At 44.0% G+C, this 19,334-nt stretch overlaps 1 protein-coding gene across 1 annotated transcript in view; it reads right to left on the bottom strand.

Moving 5' to 3' along the window:
• The window catches only part of DIXDC1 (DIX domain containing 1), a 74,114-nt gene extending 56,793 nt beyond the window's left edge, over positions 1–17,321 (bottom strand). Inside the window, exons 1-2 of the mRNA XM_032229079.1 lie at positions 17,170–17,321; positions 385–514 (exon numbers count right to left, since the gene is read on the bottom strand). Of these exons, the coding sequence (XP_032084970.1) occupies positions 385–514; positions 17,170–17,229 (190 nt within the window). The 5' untranslated portion in view covers positions 17,230–17,321. The remainder of the gene's footprint in view (positions 1–384; positions 515–17,169) is intronic.
• Between the last annotated feature and the right edge of the window lie 2,013 nt (positions 17,322–19,334).

Here is a 19,334-nt window from a genome sequence, read left to right as displayed (position 1 = left end):
TTTGCGACCGTCTGACAAGCAAAGTCAAGGGGGGAAACCAGGTTCACTTAACGACCGTGTTACTGGCTTAACAACTGCAGTGATTCACTTAACAACGGTAGCAAGAAAGGTTGCAAAAGGGGGCAAAAGCCACTTAAGAAGTGCCTCGTTTAACAACGGAAATTTTGTGGCCGTAAGTCGAGGACTGCCAGTGCAGTATTGAACTCCAACTCCCAGAATTCCCCTATTTCAGTGAACTGGGAGTATTGCAAGCAGGTGGGGGGGTGATGTGTCTCCTTCCCTCCTGCACCGTCTCTCTGCTCCTCCCCCTTAACCCAGATGAAACCCAGGACTCTGGGCCCCGAAAACCCATCCGGGCGTCTTCGTAGTAGTGAGGGCACTCACCTACGATCTCAATGAGAGACGTAAGGACCAGGCCATCGCGGAGGTCGCGCCTCAAATCCTGCACCGGTTGAACTTCTGGCTTCTTCTTGAGCTGTGAATTCACCCAGGTGACGTAAGACTGCAGCTGTTGCTGGAAAAAAGGAAGGAAGAAAGGAGGCCACAGGGAGATCACTAAATGTAATGGAAGCATTGGCTTTTCTCTCTCCCCTCCTCCCTCCCTCCCCCCCCTCCTATGTATGTGTGTGTTTGTGTATGTGTATACGAGTATGTATGTATGTATGTATGTATGTATGTATAGGGAATGGAAGCAGTTAGCTTCCTCCCATAATTGGGTATACCAGGGGTTGTGACTTTAAATATATACCTTTCTTCCTGGCTCAGCTGATAACGTATCAGAGCCTGTGGCTTAATGGCTAAGACGTCTGCCTAATATGTAATATAGCCCAGGTTCGAATCCCAGTAAGGGTATGGCTAGGTGATGAGAGCTAAATAGCTTGAAATAGATCTATACTAGTCTCCCTTTATTTATTTATCAGCACAAATACAACATATATATACATATATATATATGCATGCATGCATGCATGCATACATACATACATACATACATACATATATATATATATCTTCTATCTCTACTTCATATCTCTCTCTCTCTCTCTCTCTCTTTCTCTCTATCTATCTATCTATCTATCTATCTATATATATATATATATAATCTATTAGATTTTATATATATTCTATCTGTCTACCTATATTTCTCTCATTTCTCTCTCTCTGTCTCTCTCTCTCTGTCTCTCTCTCTCTGTCTCTCTCTCTATCTATCTACCTGTCTATCTGTATTTCTTCATATCTCTCTCTCTCTCTGTCTATCTACCTACCTACCTACCTATCTTTACCTCATCTATCTCTATATCTCATATATCTCTTTATTTATATCTATCTATCTCTCTATCTATCTCTCTATCTATCTATCTATCATCTATCTACCTACTATCTATCTATCTATCTATCATCTATCTACCTACCTACCTACCTACCTACCTACCTACCTACCTACCTACCTCTCTATCTCTACTATCTCTCTATATATCTATATCTCATCTATCCGTCTCTTTCTTTCTTTCTTTCTTTCTTTCTCAGCACCCCCCCCCAATTTCTCCCCCTGTTTTTGGCCTAGCAGGCGTCAGGAAAGCCTGCCAGGAACAAAAATGGACCCCACCCCTGCGTTTCCGGGGAACCTGTAGTTTAAAAAATGCTTTCAAAGTTTTTTTTAAAAAACGTTCCGAAGATCAGCTGTGTTACGTGCCATCGTTGGAACTTTTTTAAAAAAACTTTTTTGTAGTATTTTTTACTACCGGTTCTACAAACCAGTAGCATTTTTTACTGCCGGTTCAGGCGAACCTGTAGCCTTTCACCCCCTAGTGGATGTGAACTTTCATGAACAGTTTGAGAATCTTCAGAGAATTTCCCGCACCTCTTCGCGGCTTATGATGCCTGCAGAAAACTCTTCGCACTTATGGGATATTTTTTGCCAGGCTGAACGGAGATTTTAAATTCCACCCAAACAAGGAGGGGGGGGGGGACGGGACAGGATGGAAGAAAGCAGCTATCTGTCACCAATGACAGCTGAAGGATTAACAAGCGGCAGAAATAATAAGGCATTAAAATTTAATGGAGAGAAAGAAGGCAGAGTGATGTTAAAACGCACAGAAAGCAGAAAACTACACAAGGCCGGGGGGGAACGAACCCTCCACCCCCCAAAAAAAGGAGATTTCTGAGATGTGAAAAGGAAGAGAATTTAGGGCAATTGCTTCTTTTATTTATAACTTCTCCTGCACGTCTCGAATTGTGTTAATATAGCGGAAAAAGTGCTTCCCTCCGCTCCCCAGAGCAGAATAAAAGCCTGGCTGGATCTTGATTGAAAATAAATGCATCTTGCATTCTGTAAGCATCGATGCCGCCTTCCCCTCCCGATTCTCTCACCACGACAAGGTGGAGAAAGAAACGGTACCCACGCACGGCTGCGTTTTCCACCCAAGATTGCTCAGGTTTTTGCATAACAAAAGAGGAAAAAACACCGCAGTTCGGTTTTCAAAAAATAGCAATAGCAATAGCAGTTAGACTTATCTACCGCTTCCTAGGGCTTTCAGCCCTCTCTAAGCGGTTTACAGAGTCAGCATATTGCCCCCAACAACAATCCGGGTCCTCATTTTACCCACCTCGGAAGGATGGAAGGCTGAGTCAACCCTGAGCCGGTGAGATTTGAACAGCCGAACTGCAGAACTGCAGTCAGCTGAAGTAGCCTGCAGTGCTGCATTTAACCACTGTGCCACCTTGGCTCTTATAAAAAACATGGCCGGGCCTTTGCAAACTTATCCGTTAGCTGTGGATTTCACACTTATTTCCACACCGCTGTTGAATAAAAGTTCCGGTATTTTCTAGACAACAGGGGAGGGTCTCGACTGCGATACCAAGGGGGTCAACGGACCTTAAGTTATGACTTAAGACACCAAAAATAAATAACAGAATGCAGAATAACAGAGCTGGAAGGGACCTTGGAGGTCTTCTAGTCCAACCCACTGCTCAAACGGGTGACCTTACACCATTTCAGACAAATGGCTGTCCAGCATCTTCTTAAAAATCTCCAGTAATGAAGCACCCACAAGCCATTCCAGGGATGAATTGTCCACATTGTTAAGAAATTTCTCCTTAATTCTAGATTGCTTCTCTCCTTGATGAGTTCCCACCCATTGCTTCTTCTTCTGCCCTCGGGTGCTTTGGAGAAAAGCTTGACTCCCTCTTCTTTGTAGCAGCCCCTCAAGTCATCCCTGGTCCTTCTCCTAGGACAGTGTTTTTCAACCTTGGCAACTTGAAGATGTCCGGACTTCAACTCCCAGTGAATCTCTGTAGCGGTTATTAACACAGTTGTTAAGTGAATCTGGTTCCTCTATTGACTTTTGCTTGTCAGAAGGTCGTCAAAGGAGAATCATATGACCCCGGGACACTGCAACTGTCATAAATACAAGCCAGTTGCTAAGTGTCTGAATCCTGACCACATGGTCCTGGTGAGGTTCCAACGGTTGTAAGTATGGAAAAACTGTTGTGAGTCACTTTTTTTTCCCATTGCTGATTTAACTTTAAACCAGTGTTTCTCAACCTTAGCAACTTGAAGATGTCTGGCTGGGGAATTCTGGGAGTTGAAGTCCGGACATCTTCAAGTTGCCAAGGTTGAGAAACACTGTCCTAGGTAGACATCCCTAGCTCCCACAACTGTTGTGTAGTTTCCACCCCACCAACCACGTTGTTCTTCTTTGCACAGTTTTTAGAGTCTCTGTAACTTTCCTGTATCATGGTGAGCAAAACAGGACACTTGTATTCCCACTGTGGTCTTACTAGTGTAGTACAAAGAAGTAACTAACACTTCCCATGATCCTGATGCTATCCCTTTGTTGATGCAGCCCAAAACTGATGGCCTTTTCTTAGGTCATTAGGTAACAACATCAGGGCAAGCCATTAGTATACAGGCAGAGAGCAAACTCCTTTCTAGCACTGATGATGTTACCTAGTTTGGTAGTGAAAACGTCTGCAAGAAAACCACCAAACTCAGAGAGCACTGAAGAACCATAGTCTTCCTATTCTTCCTCCCATTTCCTCCTCCTCCTCTCCCTTCTAGCATGGATAATGTTACCTAGCTTGGCAGTGAAACGTCTGCAAGAAAACAACCGAGCTCAGGGGGAACCAAGGATCTCACAAAAAGAGGAAAGGAAAAAAGAGGGGAAGGGTAGAGGAGAGGAAGGGGAAGGAGAGAAGGGAAAGGAGAGGAGGGAAAGGAGAGGAGGAAGGAGGGAAGGAGAGAAGAAAGAGAAGAAAGGGGGGAAGGAAGGAGGGAAGGAAGGAGGGAGGGAAGCAAGGAGGGAAGGAAGGAGAGAAGGAGAGAAGAAAGGAGGGAAGGAGGGAAGGAAGGAGAGAAGGAGAGAAGAAAGGAGGGAAGGAAGGAGGGAATGAAGGAGAGAAGGAAGGAAGGAGGGAAGGAAGGAGGAAAGGAAGGAGGGAAGAAAGGAGGGAAGGGAGGAGGGAAGGAGAGAAGGAGAGAAGAAAGGAGGGAGGGAAGGGGAAAGGAGGGAGGGAAGGTAGGAGGGAAGGAAGGAGAGAAGGAGAGAAGAAAGGAGGGAAGGAAGAAGAAGTAGGATTGTTGTAAGATAAGATGGGTTTATGGGATGGGGGAGAAAAATTGTTACAAATACATATTATTAATAACAGTTATGAGATCATATAATTGTGAATGTATATAGGAGAAATAAAAAATATTAAAATAAAATAAAATAAAAAAGGATCTCACAAAAAGGATATTTAGAATGGATTGGACTCCATTATGTTTGTAAAGAAAATGATTAAGACATCATTCTGCTGGAGATGTAGTAAGGATATAGTAGTCCTCAGTTTATGACCAGTGACAGTTGGAAGTTATAATGGACCCCTCCCCGATCGGTACTTATGGCCCAGTTCTGAAATGCCAACAACTGGGCAAAATAAATAAATAAATTTATGCAAAATACTATAAGTTAAAAAAAGAACGCTTTACAAATATATTAGAAATAAACATATGCACGCTTAAATAATTACATTGGATGTGTGTATGTGTATGTATATGTGTGTGTATATACAGTGTGTGTATGTATGTATGTATATATATAAATTGTCACTGTTAACAGCTGTTGCAATATATTATACGTTGAATTTTTTTAATTTCCTAAAGCAATTTTATGCATTTTTTTTCTTTCTCAAATGTACCCATTTGCGCTGCAATTATCTCTGTGTTTTCTTCTTTTTTCTGCTACTATTTTAAAAGCAAAAAAAAAAAAAAAAAAAAATCAATAAAAAGAAAAACCTCCCAGCCGATTTCTGCCGTTTGTCTAAGAGCTTTAATTACCGAGATCGTACCGTCTGCTGGCAAAATCAGGTCAAATTTGCAAGCTTTTCATCTGAGGTTTTTTTTTTGCCCGTGAATGGGAAATCTCTGCTTTGCATTTTTAATGAATTAGTTTTTTTAAAGTTGCTTGCTTCCTTGACATTTTTAATTACGGATTTCTTTTGTACATTAAACCGCCAACAGATGTTCCATTCTGCTTGGGCTCTGCACAGAAATCGGAGGAAACCGAGAAGGATAAAAGAGAGAGAAGAGGGGCAACCTCAACGGGAGATTATTAATGAAGATAAGGAACATTAGACGACCGGAGACCTCGGCAGACGACGGAAAGCGGAATCGCGTCAAGCTTATGTCTAGCCTGGATCTCCTCGTTTTTCTCTCCCGGGGGGAAGATTTCTCTGTAGAACTTCCATCACCGGAAACTAAAACTTTGCCTGTGGTTTTTCACGGTGGAGAACGTGACTCTCCCAGAAGGCCTTTTCTGCACAGGTGGCTTTTAAGATGTTTATTAATACCTTTAGGCCAATATAAGTCAGACATGAAAAAGAGGTTGAGACTCTAGAAAGAGTGCAAGAGAAGAGCAACCAGGATGATTACAGGGACGGAGGTTAAAATATACGATGAATAGTTGCAGGAACTGGGCCTGGCTAGTCTAGGGAAGAGAAGGACCAGGGGAGACAGGAGAGCATCTTCCAATGTTTGAGGAGCTGTCCCAGAGAGCAAGGAATCAAGCTGTTCTCCAAAGCACCTGAAGGCCAGACAAGGAATGATGGATGGAAACTGACCAAGGAGAGTTTCCACCTGGAAATAAGGAGGAATTTCCTGACAGTGAGAACAATCAACCCCATGGAACAGATAGAAGTTGCCTTCGGAAGTTGTGGGAGCTTCATCCATGGAGTGGGGAGGGAATGGGGGATTTTGCAGTATCCTTCCCCTGCCACGCCCACCAAGCAACACCACGCCCACAGAACCAGTAGTAAAAATTTTTTGAATCCCACCACTGCCTTGCTCCTTCCCCATCCCTCCTTTCTTACCTATAGGGAAGATGGGGAAGAGAAGGGAATTTCCAATGCTTCCCGCCAGCTTTCCCTAAGGAACATAAGGAAGGTCAATGGGGAAGCCAGCAGGAAGTCGAAAGTCGTTCCTGCCCCCAATTGCTTTTTGGCCTTCCCCATCCCTCCTTTCTTACCTATAGGGAAGATGGGGAAGAGAAGGGAATGTCCAATGCTTCCCACCAGCTATCCCTAAGGAACATAAGGAAGGTCAATGGGGAAGCCAGCAGGAAGTCGAAAGTCGTTCCTGCCCCCAATTGCTTTTTGGCCTTCCCCATCCCTCCTTTCTTACCTATAGGGAAGATGGGGAAGAGAAGGGAATGTCCAAAGCTTCCCGCCAGCTTTCCCTAAGGAACATAAGGAAGGTCAATGGGGAAGCCAGCAGGAAGTCGAAAGTCGTTCCTGCCCCCAATTGCTTTTTGGCCTTCCCATGGTCATCCTCTCTACAGATAAGGTTATATATCTCAGAAACAACGACCTAAAGGGCCACAGGCTGCTTGGTAATGTTTTAAAAATTGGCGATAGGTCTACCCATTCCAAAGAGAGAGAACAAAGGAAGCTCCCTCGAAGCATTCGTGCTCCGCTCCGCGCTCAGGTTCTCGTGCTCCTTGTGGCATCAGGCGCAGCTGTGGGGAGAGCAATCGGAACCCCCCTCAGCTTCTCTCTTCACCAGCGACCGACGTTTCCCCCAACCAGACCACCTTGCAGTGCCTAGCAACAGGTTCTGGAAATTTAAAAATAGCTGGCACATTTTCCCTCTGATTTTTTTCTCCCGTTTCCAAGGAGAGGCAATCAGGGGCCAGGATTAAGTCAGGTTCAGCTGCCGAATTCAGCAATTAACCCCCTGACGCCGGTATAGATTGGGAAATGGGAGTTCTGGCGTTAATTGCTTTGGAAAACTGGGCAGGCTCTGAAACGTTCAGCATTGTCCATCGGATCTTTTCGATACACGTATTTATTCGGCTCTACGAAACGTTTAGAAAGGCTCTTGTGCATTCCCCCTCTATCAATCTGGGCCTGCTGGGTGCTGAATTCTGCCTGCAAAATGTTTATTCGTTGGTTTAAAGGTTCGTTGCTGCTGTTAGTTGCAAGAAATCTCCACCAATTCCAAAACTTAAAAAAAAGAAAAGAAAAAGAAAACGAAACAAAAAGGCCATTTATGTGCTTGTTCCATCCCGTGTTCTCCTCCGGTGCTTCTTTTTTCCCTTCAAGGAAAATAAATTCTTTCTCCCTTTATGACTGTCCAAGTCACAAGATTGTGATAAACACAATCAGCAGATTCATAATTCAGCCTTCATCTTCCAGGAGGCCCAAACTGGAAACTTCCATAGGATTATTTCTCTCTCTCTCTCTCTCTCTCTCTCTCTCTCTCTCTCTCTCTGTGTGTGTGTGTCTATCCATCTCTCTCTCTCTCTCTCTCCCCCTCCCCCCTCTCTCTAACCATCTCTCTCTCTCTCCCTCTCACTCCCGCCCCTCTCTATCCATCTCTCTTTCTCTCTCCCCTCTAATATATATGTGTGTGTTGCAATTCTGCTATATATCCATCTCTCTCCCCCTCTCCTATCTATCTATCTATCTATCTATCTATCTATCTATCTATCTATCTATCATCTATCTATCTATCTATCTATCTATCTATCTATCTATCATCTATCTATCTATCTATCTATCTATCTCCCTCTCCCCCTCTATCGCTCTCCCTCCCCCTCTCTCTATCTCTTTCTATCTCTCTCCCTCCCCCACTCTCTCTATCCATCTCTGTGTGTGTGTGTGTGTGTCTATCCATCTCTCTCTCTCTCTCTCTCTATCTCTCCCTCCCCCCTCTCTCTATCCATCTCTCTCTCTCTCTATCTCTCTCTCTAACCATCTCTATCTCTCTCTCCCTCTCACTCCCGCCCCCCTCTCTATCCATCTCTCTTTCTCTCTCCCCTCTAATATATATGTGTGTGTTGCAATTCTGCTATATATCCATCTCTCTCTCCCTCTCCTATCTATCTATCTATCTATCTATCTATCTATCTATCTATCTATCTATCAATCTATCTATCTATCAATCTATCTACCTCCCCCCTCTATCTCCCTCCCTCCCCCCTCTTTCTATCTCTCTCTCTCTCTCTCTATCTATTACATTGTATATAATGTATAATTATTACACATAATAATAATTAGTTCTGCCATGTATATATCTCTTCCCTCAAGCAGAATCTCTCAACCTAAGCAACCCTTTAAGACTTGTGGGCATCAACGTCCAGAATCCCCCAGCCAGCAAAGAATTCTGGGAGTTGAAGTCCACACATCTTAAAGCATCTACGTGTTGGCTGGGGACTTCTGGGAGTTGGAAGTCCACAAGTCTTAAAGTTGCCAAGGCCGGATACCCTTCTTCTAAAAGTTGGCCGTGATCTAATGTGGAGTTGCCCTCCTCATCCTGAAAACACGTTCTGGAGGTGCGAAACGAACCCCCTTCTAGCAAGAAAAGGGAAACCCCCCATTCTCTTCGGCTGGCTGACCCCCCCTGTGGTTGAACGAAGATGGGCTGGGAGCCCCCAGCCACCAAAAAGAAGAAGCAGAAAGAAGGGAAAATTTCTCCACCGGCCTTCCCAAGCCGAGCCGCAGGTGGACTGCCAAATTCCCCGGGGGCCTCGATAATGCATTTTGACTGGGATGAATGAAAACAAGACTGGGATTATTGGAAAAGCAGCCATATGTTCCTTGACATACAACTTGCGCTTAAAAGCACTTTTCCCCCGTCACCGTGATTAATGGCGTCGCCTGCTTACCGAGTCGTACATTTCTAGGAGCAAACTAAATGGGTTGGAATACCGACTGCCTTATGGCTTAAAATGCAAGACCCATGGATGTCCAGCAGCTGAAAAGAGAAGATGGGAAGAGATAACGCCACACCCCCGAAGAAAGTTCATGATGTACCCAAGGAAAACTCCACACGGGGCCACAAAGCTTTGAAGATTTCAGCTGATGTTTAAGCAACTCGCAGGAAGTCAGAGAACCAAGTCATGGGATCCTCAGTTCTCCGCAGGAAACATGCTTTGAAAGCTGGAACGAGCTACCCGGAACATCTTTATCCTATTTCCTACCCATATTTGAAGCTCTTGCAAGAGAAAAGGAAGAGGGAGAATATTTTTCAGAACAAGACAGACTAAGGGTGGCATCTGCTGCGAAGTAAAGGATGAACATCTGGCGTCCGAATTACAGGACTGGCCTACGTGGGTTGGGTTGGGAAAACAAAACCCACTGAACCCTCAGAACAGATTTATAAAGAGGTCCGTCAGCTGCTCTTACTAGGAGTGAAAACAAAGTCAACGGGAAGTTGGAACTCCTGGACTTCCAACCTACATCACCAAGCACAGTTCCATACAACTCCTGGGACGTCTCCTGTCTTGCTGGGAGACTCCAGCTTCTTTTCCGTATTTCTGTTGAAAGACACGTTCCTGACATCAAACTATGATCCTTTGTGGTGGACAGACCACGCAATGCCACCTCAAAATATCTAGGAACTGGATGGGGATTCCCTTCAGACAATCAGGAGTGCAAACATAACATGGATTCCCAACCCCTTCCAAGACTTGCGTTGGCCACCAACAAATAAGACAGCTACAACACAGGGGTGAAATCCAGCAGGTTCTGACGGGTTCTGGAGAACCGGTAGCGGAAATTTTGAGTAGTTTGGAGAACCGCCAAATACCACCTCTGGCTGGCCACGCCCCCATCTATTCTCTGCCTCTCGAGTCCCAGCTGATTGGGAGGGAATGGGGATTTTGCAGTATCCTTCCCCTGGAGTGAGGAGGGAATGGGGATTTTGCAGCATCCTTCCCCCAGGAGTGGGGAGGGAATGGGGCTTTTGCAGTATCCTTCCCCCAGGAGTGGGGAGGGAATGGGGATTTTGCAGTATCCTTCCCCCAGGAGTGGGGAGGGAATGGGGATTTTGCAGTATCCTTCTCCCAGGAGTGGAGAAGGAATGGAGATTTTGCAGTATCCTTCCCCCTGGAGTGGGGAGGGAATGGGGATTTTGCAGTATCCTTCTCCCAGGAGTGGGGAGGGAATGGGGATTTTGCAGTATCCTTCCCCCAGGAGTGGGGAGGGAATGGGGATTTTGGAGTCTCCTTCCCCGGCCACGCCCACCAAGCCATGCCCACAGAACCAGTAGTAAAAAAAAATCGGATTTCACCATTGCCGCCACTTCTTCATGAGACCAACTAAACTCAGGTTACTGACACAAATCACAATGAATGTCGGTCGACCGGCTTATAGGGAATGTTATTCCTAAGAATGTTGCTTAAACTTTTCTTTAAGCAACATTCTTAGGAAAAAAACTTCCCTATGAGAGGGTCCACTGCTTTAATAATCTTTAAACACCATCAATCCGAATCCAAACTGTCCATTCTCTTATTAACACCAGTTTTATGCTCCCATTAGAAGCTCCAAACATTACGACTAAACCTTACTGCAAAGTTTACAGTTCCATCTTCCACACTGGGAATTATTTAATCCTTTTTTTTTTCAATCTCAGCCATTTTAAGATCCGTGGACTTCAACCCCCAGAACTCCCCAGCCAGCAAAAGAATTCTGGGAGTTGAACTCCACATCTCTTAAAAGTTAGTCGAGTTTGAGAAACTTCTGATTCAAATCCCACCAAAATGAATGATTCTTTGCAAAGCCAAACTGCCCGGCCTTTCCACTCCAGACTCCTAACATCCCCCTCTCCCTCCAACTTCTCCCGCACCCCACATCTCCCCCATGCAGCCCCAGAGGATCTGAGCACCTCCTGGGGAACGAACCCATCCTTTTACCTCTGTGAAGCTCTCCTGCACGACATCCCGCATTTTTTCCCGGGCCTGGCAGGCAAGCATTTTTCACGATGCTTTCCCACCCAGAGCATGGAGTTCTTGGCTCACTCTGCCTTGGAGAAGACCTTCGTTTCCCTCCTTCCACCGGAGACGAAGATGCACAGCTGACCTCCCAAGCTCTCCCGGGGTCTCTGAGGGGCAGCCCCCCCTTACTGCAAAGGGGAACCTGGACCCTGGGTCAAGGCTCGCACTGGGCATGCTCCAAGGACAAACGCCGCTTGGGAGGTGCCTTCCCGGTCTGTTCCCGCAGAACAGCTCCTTCTGCAAGTCCCAGGAACAAGGCAGGAGAAACATCTGCAATATATTTCCAGGATATGCCGGCCTCTCTCTCTCTCTCTCCATCTGAAAGAGGCGGCGAGCAGTTAAAGGAAGGAGGGGAGGGCGAGGAGGAGGGGGGAAGGGCCAAAGTGGCTTGGCTAAAAAAGGGAAATGCATTAAATATACATACACACACACACACACATACACAGACGTATATGTGAATTAAAAGGAGCCCAAAGGTTAACGGGACTTCCCACTTTGAAACTCTGGAAGAAAAAGCCGCAGAACACACACTTCATTTATAAACACAAACTTTGGGATGTCCTTGCAGGTAGATTTCATTTAGCGAAGTTAATAAAGCCCACAAAACGGTCGCGCTGTTTGAATCCACACAATTCCAAGGGGCATTCCTAGGGAAAATAGGGTTGCAGCTTAATGGAAATCAAGTATTGAAAAATTGGGGTGTGCATTTTGTTTTTTAATATGGACGTTACTGAAATGCTACAGTGAAGTTGCAATGGAGGGCTGTGAAGGTTGGAGCATAAGGAAGGCTGAGCACCAAAGAATGGAGGCCTTTGAACTCTGGTGCTGGAGAAGAAGACTCCTGCATTGAGTCCCCTGGACTGCAAGGCCATCCAACCGGTCAGTCCTAGAGGAGATCAACCCTGACTGCTCTTTAGAAGGCCAGATCCTGAAGAGGAAACTCAAAGACTTTGGCCACCTGATGAGAAGGAAGGACTCACTTGAGAAGAGCTTCATGCTGGGAACGATGGAGGGCAAAAGAAGAAGGGGAGGGCAGAGAATGAGATGGTTGGATGGAGTCACCGAAGCAGCCGGTGTGAGCTTAAATGGGCTCCAGAGGATGGGAGAGGACAGGAAGGCCTGGAGGAACGTTGTGCATGGAGTCACGATGGGTCGGACACGACTTCGCAACTAACAGCAACAATAGTGAAGGGTAAAAAAAACCCCATAATTTAAAATTACGGTTCACAAAATCAGAGTAGTTACAGAAAGCTAAATGAAGCTTAATTATCCCAGCAACCTTGAGGGTGTGAGTTGCGTTGCCCCCTTAAGTCTTCCTTCATATTTCTAGACTTTTAAAAAGCAGAGCTGCGCAGAAGATCAGGGTGGAGATTATTCAGTGCCAACGAGTGTAACATCACGTGGAAAAGAACCGATTTATCTATCTGCACAATAATGGGATGATAAAGTGGGATACAGCAAGATCCAGGAAGCGGATGGTTAACGGAAGATGCAATTAATATCTCAGCCTCGTCTGGAGAAATGAGTAAAAACAAACAAACAAAAAAAACCCTTTTGTTCTGCACAGTAAATGACTTTGCTTCGCTCTTCTTTTTGGAAGAGATTTTTTTTCTCTCTTTTTTTAGAACACAGAACGATAAAGTTGGAAAGGACCTTGGAGGTCTTCTAGTCCAGTGGTTCCCAAACTTGGCAACTTTAAGACTTGTGGACTTCAATTCCCAGAATTCTCCAGCCAGCAGAGCTGCCCCTCCAGCTCTGCTGGCTGGAGAATTCTGGGAGTTGAAGTCCACAAGTCTTAAAGTTGCCAAGTTTGGGAACCACTGGCCTAATAAATGTTTATGCCTCAATGTCATCCCTCTTTGTGATATCAACAGTTCCAACTTCTACCTTCCTATAGCTTCCTTCGACACTATACGGCACTGCATGTGAGGACAATTGGACCCAAGGATAGTTTCCCCCACATACCATCACTCTGCTACACAATTAATTCCCATAACACTGTCACACTATCTATCTGCTGGCTGGAGAATTCTGGGAGTTGAAGTCCACAAGTCTTAAAGTTGCCAAGTTTGGGAACCACTGTTCTAGTCCAACACCCTGCTCCAGCAGGAAGACTCTCTATCTGTGATGGCAAACCTATGGCACACATGCCAGAGGTGGCACACAGAGCCCTCTCTGTGGGCATACATGCTGTTGCCAGCTGCTCTGCAAGGGTGTCGGAACGCCAGAAAATGGCCTGAAAAATCGGCAAAAAACAGGTCATTTTTCGAGCCGTTTTCCAGGCTGTTTTTCGAGCCATTTTCATGCCCAAAACGGCCTCTAAAAGGCCTGAAAACCAGCCTGAAAATGGCCCGAAACCAGCCCCCAAAACGCTCCCCCCCAAATGGCCAAAAAACAAGTATGCGCACGCTGCCCAGCTAGTCTTTGGGTTTCCTATGCATGTTCGTGCATTCCAGTTTGGGCACGGTGCCAATCTCTTCTTAAAGCATCCCATTTTTAAAAAAAACAAATTAATGGGGATGGATGGGGGTCTCTCATCCCTGTTGAGAAAACAGATGGGGAATTATCAGGGTCAGCCTCGGGAATAATCCTGTCTGCAGAGCTGATTATATACATTTATTTTTTCCAATCAACCAACCCAAGGAAGCATTCTTCTGTTTTCCTGTCTGGGCTACTCAGGGCAGATTCCAAGAAAGACACGGTGAAATTGAGTCCTGCATTCAGATTTGGTCGCCACGATGTAGAAAAGATGTGGAGACTCTAGAAAGACTGGTTGCTTGTATTATCCTTATGATTTATATTAATTGTTTCCTGATTGCTTATTGCTTATTGCTACCCTATGACTATCATGAAGTGTTGTACTTTTAAGATTCTTGACAAATGTATCTTGTCTTTTTATGTCCACTGAGAGCATCTGCACCAAAGACAAATCCCTTGTGTGTCCAATCACACTTGGCCAATAAAGAATCCTATTTCTATTCTATTCTATTCTGTTCTGTTGTTCTGTTTTGTTCTATTCTATTCTATTCTATTCTATGGTTCCACCACAAAACCGCGGTAGACAAAAGCGCGCTCGACGAAAGCGCATACGTGACGTCATCACAGCACGACGAAAACATTGCGCTGTGAGCAGTAAATTTAAAATTAAAGCGAAAACCTTACCCTAACCCCCCAAACCTAACCCTAAACCTAACCCTAAACCTAACCCTAACGCTTAACGTAACCCTAAACCTAACCCTAACCCTTAACCTAACCCTAAGCCTAACCCTTACCTTTATGTGAATCGGCTTGCTTTAATTTTATTTTAATTTCAATTTAATTTATTTTTAATGTTTTTCGTCGCGCTGCTGATGACGTCAAGTACGCGCTTTCGTCGAGCGCGCTTTTGTCTACCGCGGTTTTGATGGGTCACGCTATTCTATTCTGTACACTGAGAGCATCTGCACCAAAGACAAATTCCTTGTGTGTCCAATCACACTCGGCCAATAAAGAATCCTATTTCTATTCTGTTCTGTTCTGTTCTGTTCTATTCTGTTCTGTTCTATTCTGTTCTATTCTGTACACTGAGAGCATCTGCGCCAAAGACAAATTCCTTGTGTGTCCAATCACACTCGGCCAATAAAGAATCCTATTTCTGTTCTGTTCTGTTCTGTTCTATTCTATTCTATTCTACTCTATTCTATTCTGTACACTGAGAGCATCTGCACCAAAGACAAATTCCTTGTGTGTCCAATCACACTTGGCCAATAAAGAATTCTATATTCAATTGGACGCTTATATGCCTCCCTATATCGTATTACAAAAAGGATGTTTATAATTGTCTGGTCAAAATGCCTGCAAAAAACCCTATACTGAAACTTTCACAACTGCAGCCTGTCAAAAGCCCCCCCCCCAATATAATCTCGGGGGCGGGGGGGAAGGGAGCCGTAGCTAATTAAACCAAATTGGACTTATTAGTGAAAGACACCAGGGAATTCTCAGTGCAAACTGGGGACAGATGTGTCTGGTTTTTAGCACTTAGCTTTTAAAAATGGCCATTTCTCTCCCCCCCCCCCCGCACCCCATAAATTCTGAAATCCTTCAAAAATTTCCACCGAGATGTTTGCTGCCTGAAAGAATTTTCAAAAAATTAACTCTCTTCAAAGCAGTATAAATACTGAAGGAGACGCAAACGAGGCAGGCTATGCCATATGGATGGATGGATCGTGGTTTGAGGTTTTTACAATTCGGCTCAAGAGAAGCAAGTCCTTGAATTCCGACATTGAGTGCCAAAATTAGGAGTTGTGACAGTCGTACAGCAGTTGACCACATGGCCGGACCCAATTTTTTTTTTTTGCCAGCAGTTGTTAAGCAAACCCCACCGTTGTTAAGTAAACCCATTATCTGCCATGGGGCAGATTTCGCAAGGCAAAAATCATCATTAAATCACAATTGTATGACTGCAGGGCACTGCCAACGGCCCGAAGTTGGTCTGGCTGCTGAACGCACAAACGTCAGACACATGACTACGGGGAAAACCCAGATGATGTCATTTTGAAACTGAGTGGTAAGTAGCTTTAGGAGAGTCCGTCGTAACTTCGAACGGCTGCTAAGCAACCGTTCGTAAGCCGAGGACCTCCCGTGTCATTCCAGCACCACGGCGTGTAAAACTTACCACTGATTTGAGACACGCAAGAGAAACGCCCTTCAAAAATAACATTCCCTCCTTTGATCTTTCCCTGAAAAACCAGCCTTATAAAAATGGATATTCCGATTTCTCCCCAAAGGATTTGTTTCCTTCAAACTTGGGTTTTTTCCTCTGCCAGGCTGAGATTTCAAAAGCGCTTAAGAGGAAATCTTGGATCAAAAAACTGGTTTTAAGAGGTAGGAAGCTGAGAAACTGATCTGCGGATTTGCTGGGCACAATATCATGGGGGTTTTCTTTGCGAACGAAAATAGACTTTTTTCCGGAGAGATGGTTCTGCCCCTGGGTTGCAAGGGGGACAATACTGCCTTTCATTCATCCAGAAATCATAATAAATGAGGTCATTGGAGCAAAGCTGCTCCAGACAGCTTAGGAAAGAGATCAGCTGTCAACAGGAAGAAGCAGGGTGATTAAAAAAAAAAAATGAAAATATGACACCCCAGTCCTAGCGCGAGGCACCCCCCAAAAAAACTTCATAATTAGGAACAGAATTTCCACCGCTCAGCAAGGCAGTCGTTAAGGGAGTCGCACTAATTTTTGATTCCAAATAACATCTTATCCATTCCAAAAAGAAACTTCAAAGACTCAGCTAAAAGTACTTCTGTAAAGGTTACGGCCACAGAGATACCTATTAATGCAGCCTCAAATAAGCGAAAATTAAGGAAAACAGGAAGGATTTTACCGAAGCAGGGACTCCTTAGCTACCTAAAATATAAATTTACACCTGGTTGATAATGACCTCTGCTGGTCAGTTATAATAAAATAAATCCTTCTCCCCCCCCACCAAAAAATCTTCTTTTCCCTGTCCAGGCACTGTCTGTGCCACAGTATTTTCAGACATCATTCCTAATTTTTTTTATCTGCACATTTTAAAAACTAACACGCATTCTCCGGTTGGAAGAATTTCAGAGCTGCCTTGCGAGACCAAACTGAATTTCGCTCCTAACAATAAAAGGTATTTATGGACACACATCTCATTGGTTGCCCTCATTATGAAGGTAGACTACTTGACACATGGGAGGCTCTTTTGGGCATCACCAGGGGCCCCAATCGGTGGGAGTCGAGCCCTAGCTGTGATCTTATCTTTATTTTTGTCGATTTTATCGTAATTTCTTTCTCGGGTGGTCGCAAACTACCCACAGTCGTTGAGATCTGGGCAAAGTCCCGGTTTAATCAATTATTATTAGCATTATCTTTCAAAATCTTTCGTTTATTCATTGTTGGAAGACTTACTGAAATTTCTCTGGGCTGTGAGAGATAACCAGCTCTTCCTTCCTCAGCTGAGGCCTCCATGCCGGCGCTTAGAAACCTGGATGAGCAGAGAGGCAGAGATCTTCTAGCAAGCCAAGGTCCATCTCCCGTCTCAAAAGACTTCAAGCTGCCTGGGCCACCTGCGAGAAAATAAAAACCAGGTGTGTGGAGAGCAGATGTTGCGGGGGAACCACTGCTGGCAGAACAGGTAGGACAGGATTGCCCAACTTGGCAACTTCAAAATGTCTGGACTTCAACTCCCAGAAATCCCCAGGCACCCTCTGTGGACTTCAACTCCCAGAATTCCTGGTCCACCCATGCTGGCTGTAGACTTCTGGAAGTCCACGTATCTTGAGAAGTTGGGGGATTCTGTGGTAGAACATCTGGAAGAGTCAGATACCATCGTCCTTTGCTTATACACAGGCTACTTCGAGAAGGTGATGGGATGCAAGCAGTCCTCGGTTTACAACGTTTAGCGACCGTTGGACGTTACAATGGCATTGGAAAAAGTGACTTATGCCCAGTCCTTATTCTTACAACCATGGCCATGTGATAAAAATTTGGGCACTTGGCAGCCACTGTGTATTTATGAATGGTGCAGCATCCCGTGATCACATGAATAGATGAATGAATGGATGAATGAATGAATGAATGAATGAATGAATATGTGTGTCTGTGTGTAGCCTGTTTCCCCAAAAATAAGAATAGGAAAATAAGTCATCGCAAGATTTTTCAGGATGCTCAAAATAAACTCCAAAATAAGCCCGTTGTCAGCCAAGTGGGTGCATTTAGTATCGTATTTCCCCCAAAATAAGACCTACCCAGAAAATAATGCATCTTTTGGAGCAAAAATTAATATAAGACCCAGTCTTACTTTCGGGGAAACACATATAGATTTTTCCATTTCAATTTAATTTCAATCTCAATTTCAATCAGAATAGAGCTAGAAGGGACGTTGGAAGTCTTCTAGTCCAGCCCTTATATATGCTGGTTGTACTCGGGTCTTCTCTCATGTAAGATTGAGATCATCTTGGCAACGTTTCGGCGAGGTCTCACTCGCCATCTTCAGGCTGGGTGTCAGGGAGACCTCGGCAAAACTTTGCCAAGACAATCTCAATCGTACATGGGAAAAGACACGAATACAACAAGACCAGCATACCTACGCTCGTGAAAATCTACGAAAACAAATGTATGTATGTATGTATGTATGTATGTATGTATGTATGTAATTATGTATGTATATATATACATGTATATATATATATATATACATATACATATATATACATATATATATACATATATATACATACATATACATACATACACATACATACACATACATACATACATACATACATACATACATACATACATATATATATATATATATATATATATATATATATATATATATATATTTAGTGTCACAACCCTTGGTATGCCCAAATATGGGAGGAGGCATACTGCTTCCTTTCTCTGTCTATCGGCTCATCACAAGACAGAAAGCCATTATTTTTACTGTTGCCTTTGTTACATTTGTGTGGCATTTGTGCTGATAAATAAATAAAGGGAGGCTAGTATAGATCTATTTCAAGCTATTTAGCTCTCATCAGCTAGCCATACCCATACTGGGATTTGAACCTGGGCTGTATTACATATTAGGCAGTTGTGTTAACCACTAAGCCACAGTGTAGCTACCTGTAGTTAACTAGCTAGATATATACATATATATTTTAATATATAGATATATACTGCAGATATATACTCTAGATCAGTGTTTCTCAACCTTGTCAACTTGAAGATGTCTGGACTTCAACTCCCAGAATTCCCCAGCCAGAAAGAAAGAAAGAAAGAAAGAAAGAAAGAAAGAAAGAAAGAAAGAAAGATAGATAGATAGATATATAAAACCCTAACTAATAAGCCTGACCTATTACAGGCTCTTCTCCATGCTTATATGAAAGCACTAAATTTAACCGTTTAATAATTCATAATTACATTTAATTGGAGGTATCGAAAGCTGGCGCTTTCCTGAGCTAAAAGGTTCTCTATCAGGGGATTAAAAATAAATTGGAAGGAGCGAAGATGCCCCAATAAGACACATGAATTTGTCATCCTTAAATTTCCTAATACCCACTTTTCCCCAC

The sequence above is a fragment of the Thamnophis elegans genome, chromosome 13, assembly GCF_009769535.1.
Source record: "Thamnophis elegans isolate rThaEle1 chromosome 13, rThaEle1.pri, whole genome shotgun sequence".
Taxonomy (NCBI): Eukaryota; Metazoa; Chordata; class Lepidosauria; order Squamata; family Colubridae; genus Thamnophis; species Thamnophis elegans.
The sequence above is the reverse complement of the archived record's forward strand: the minus strand, read 5'-3'. Positions and strand labels throughout refer to the sequence as shown.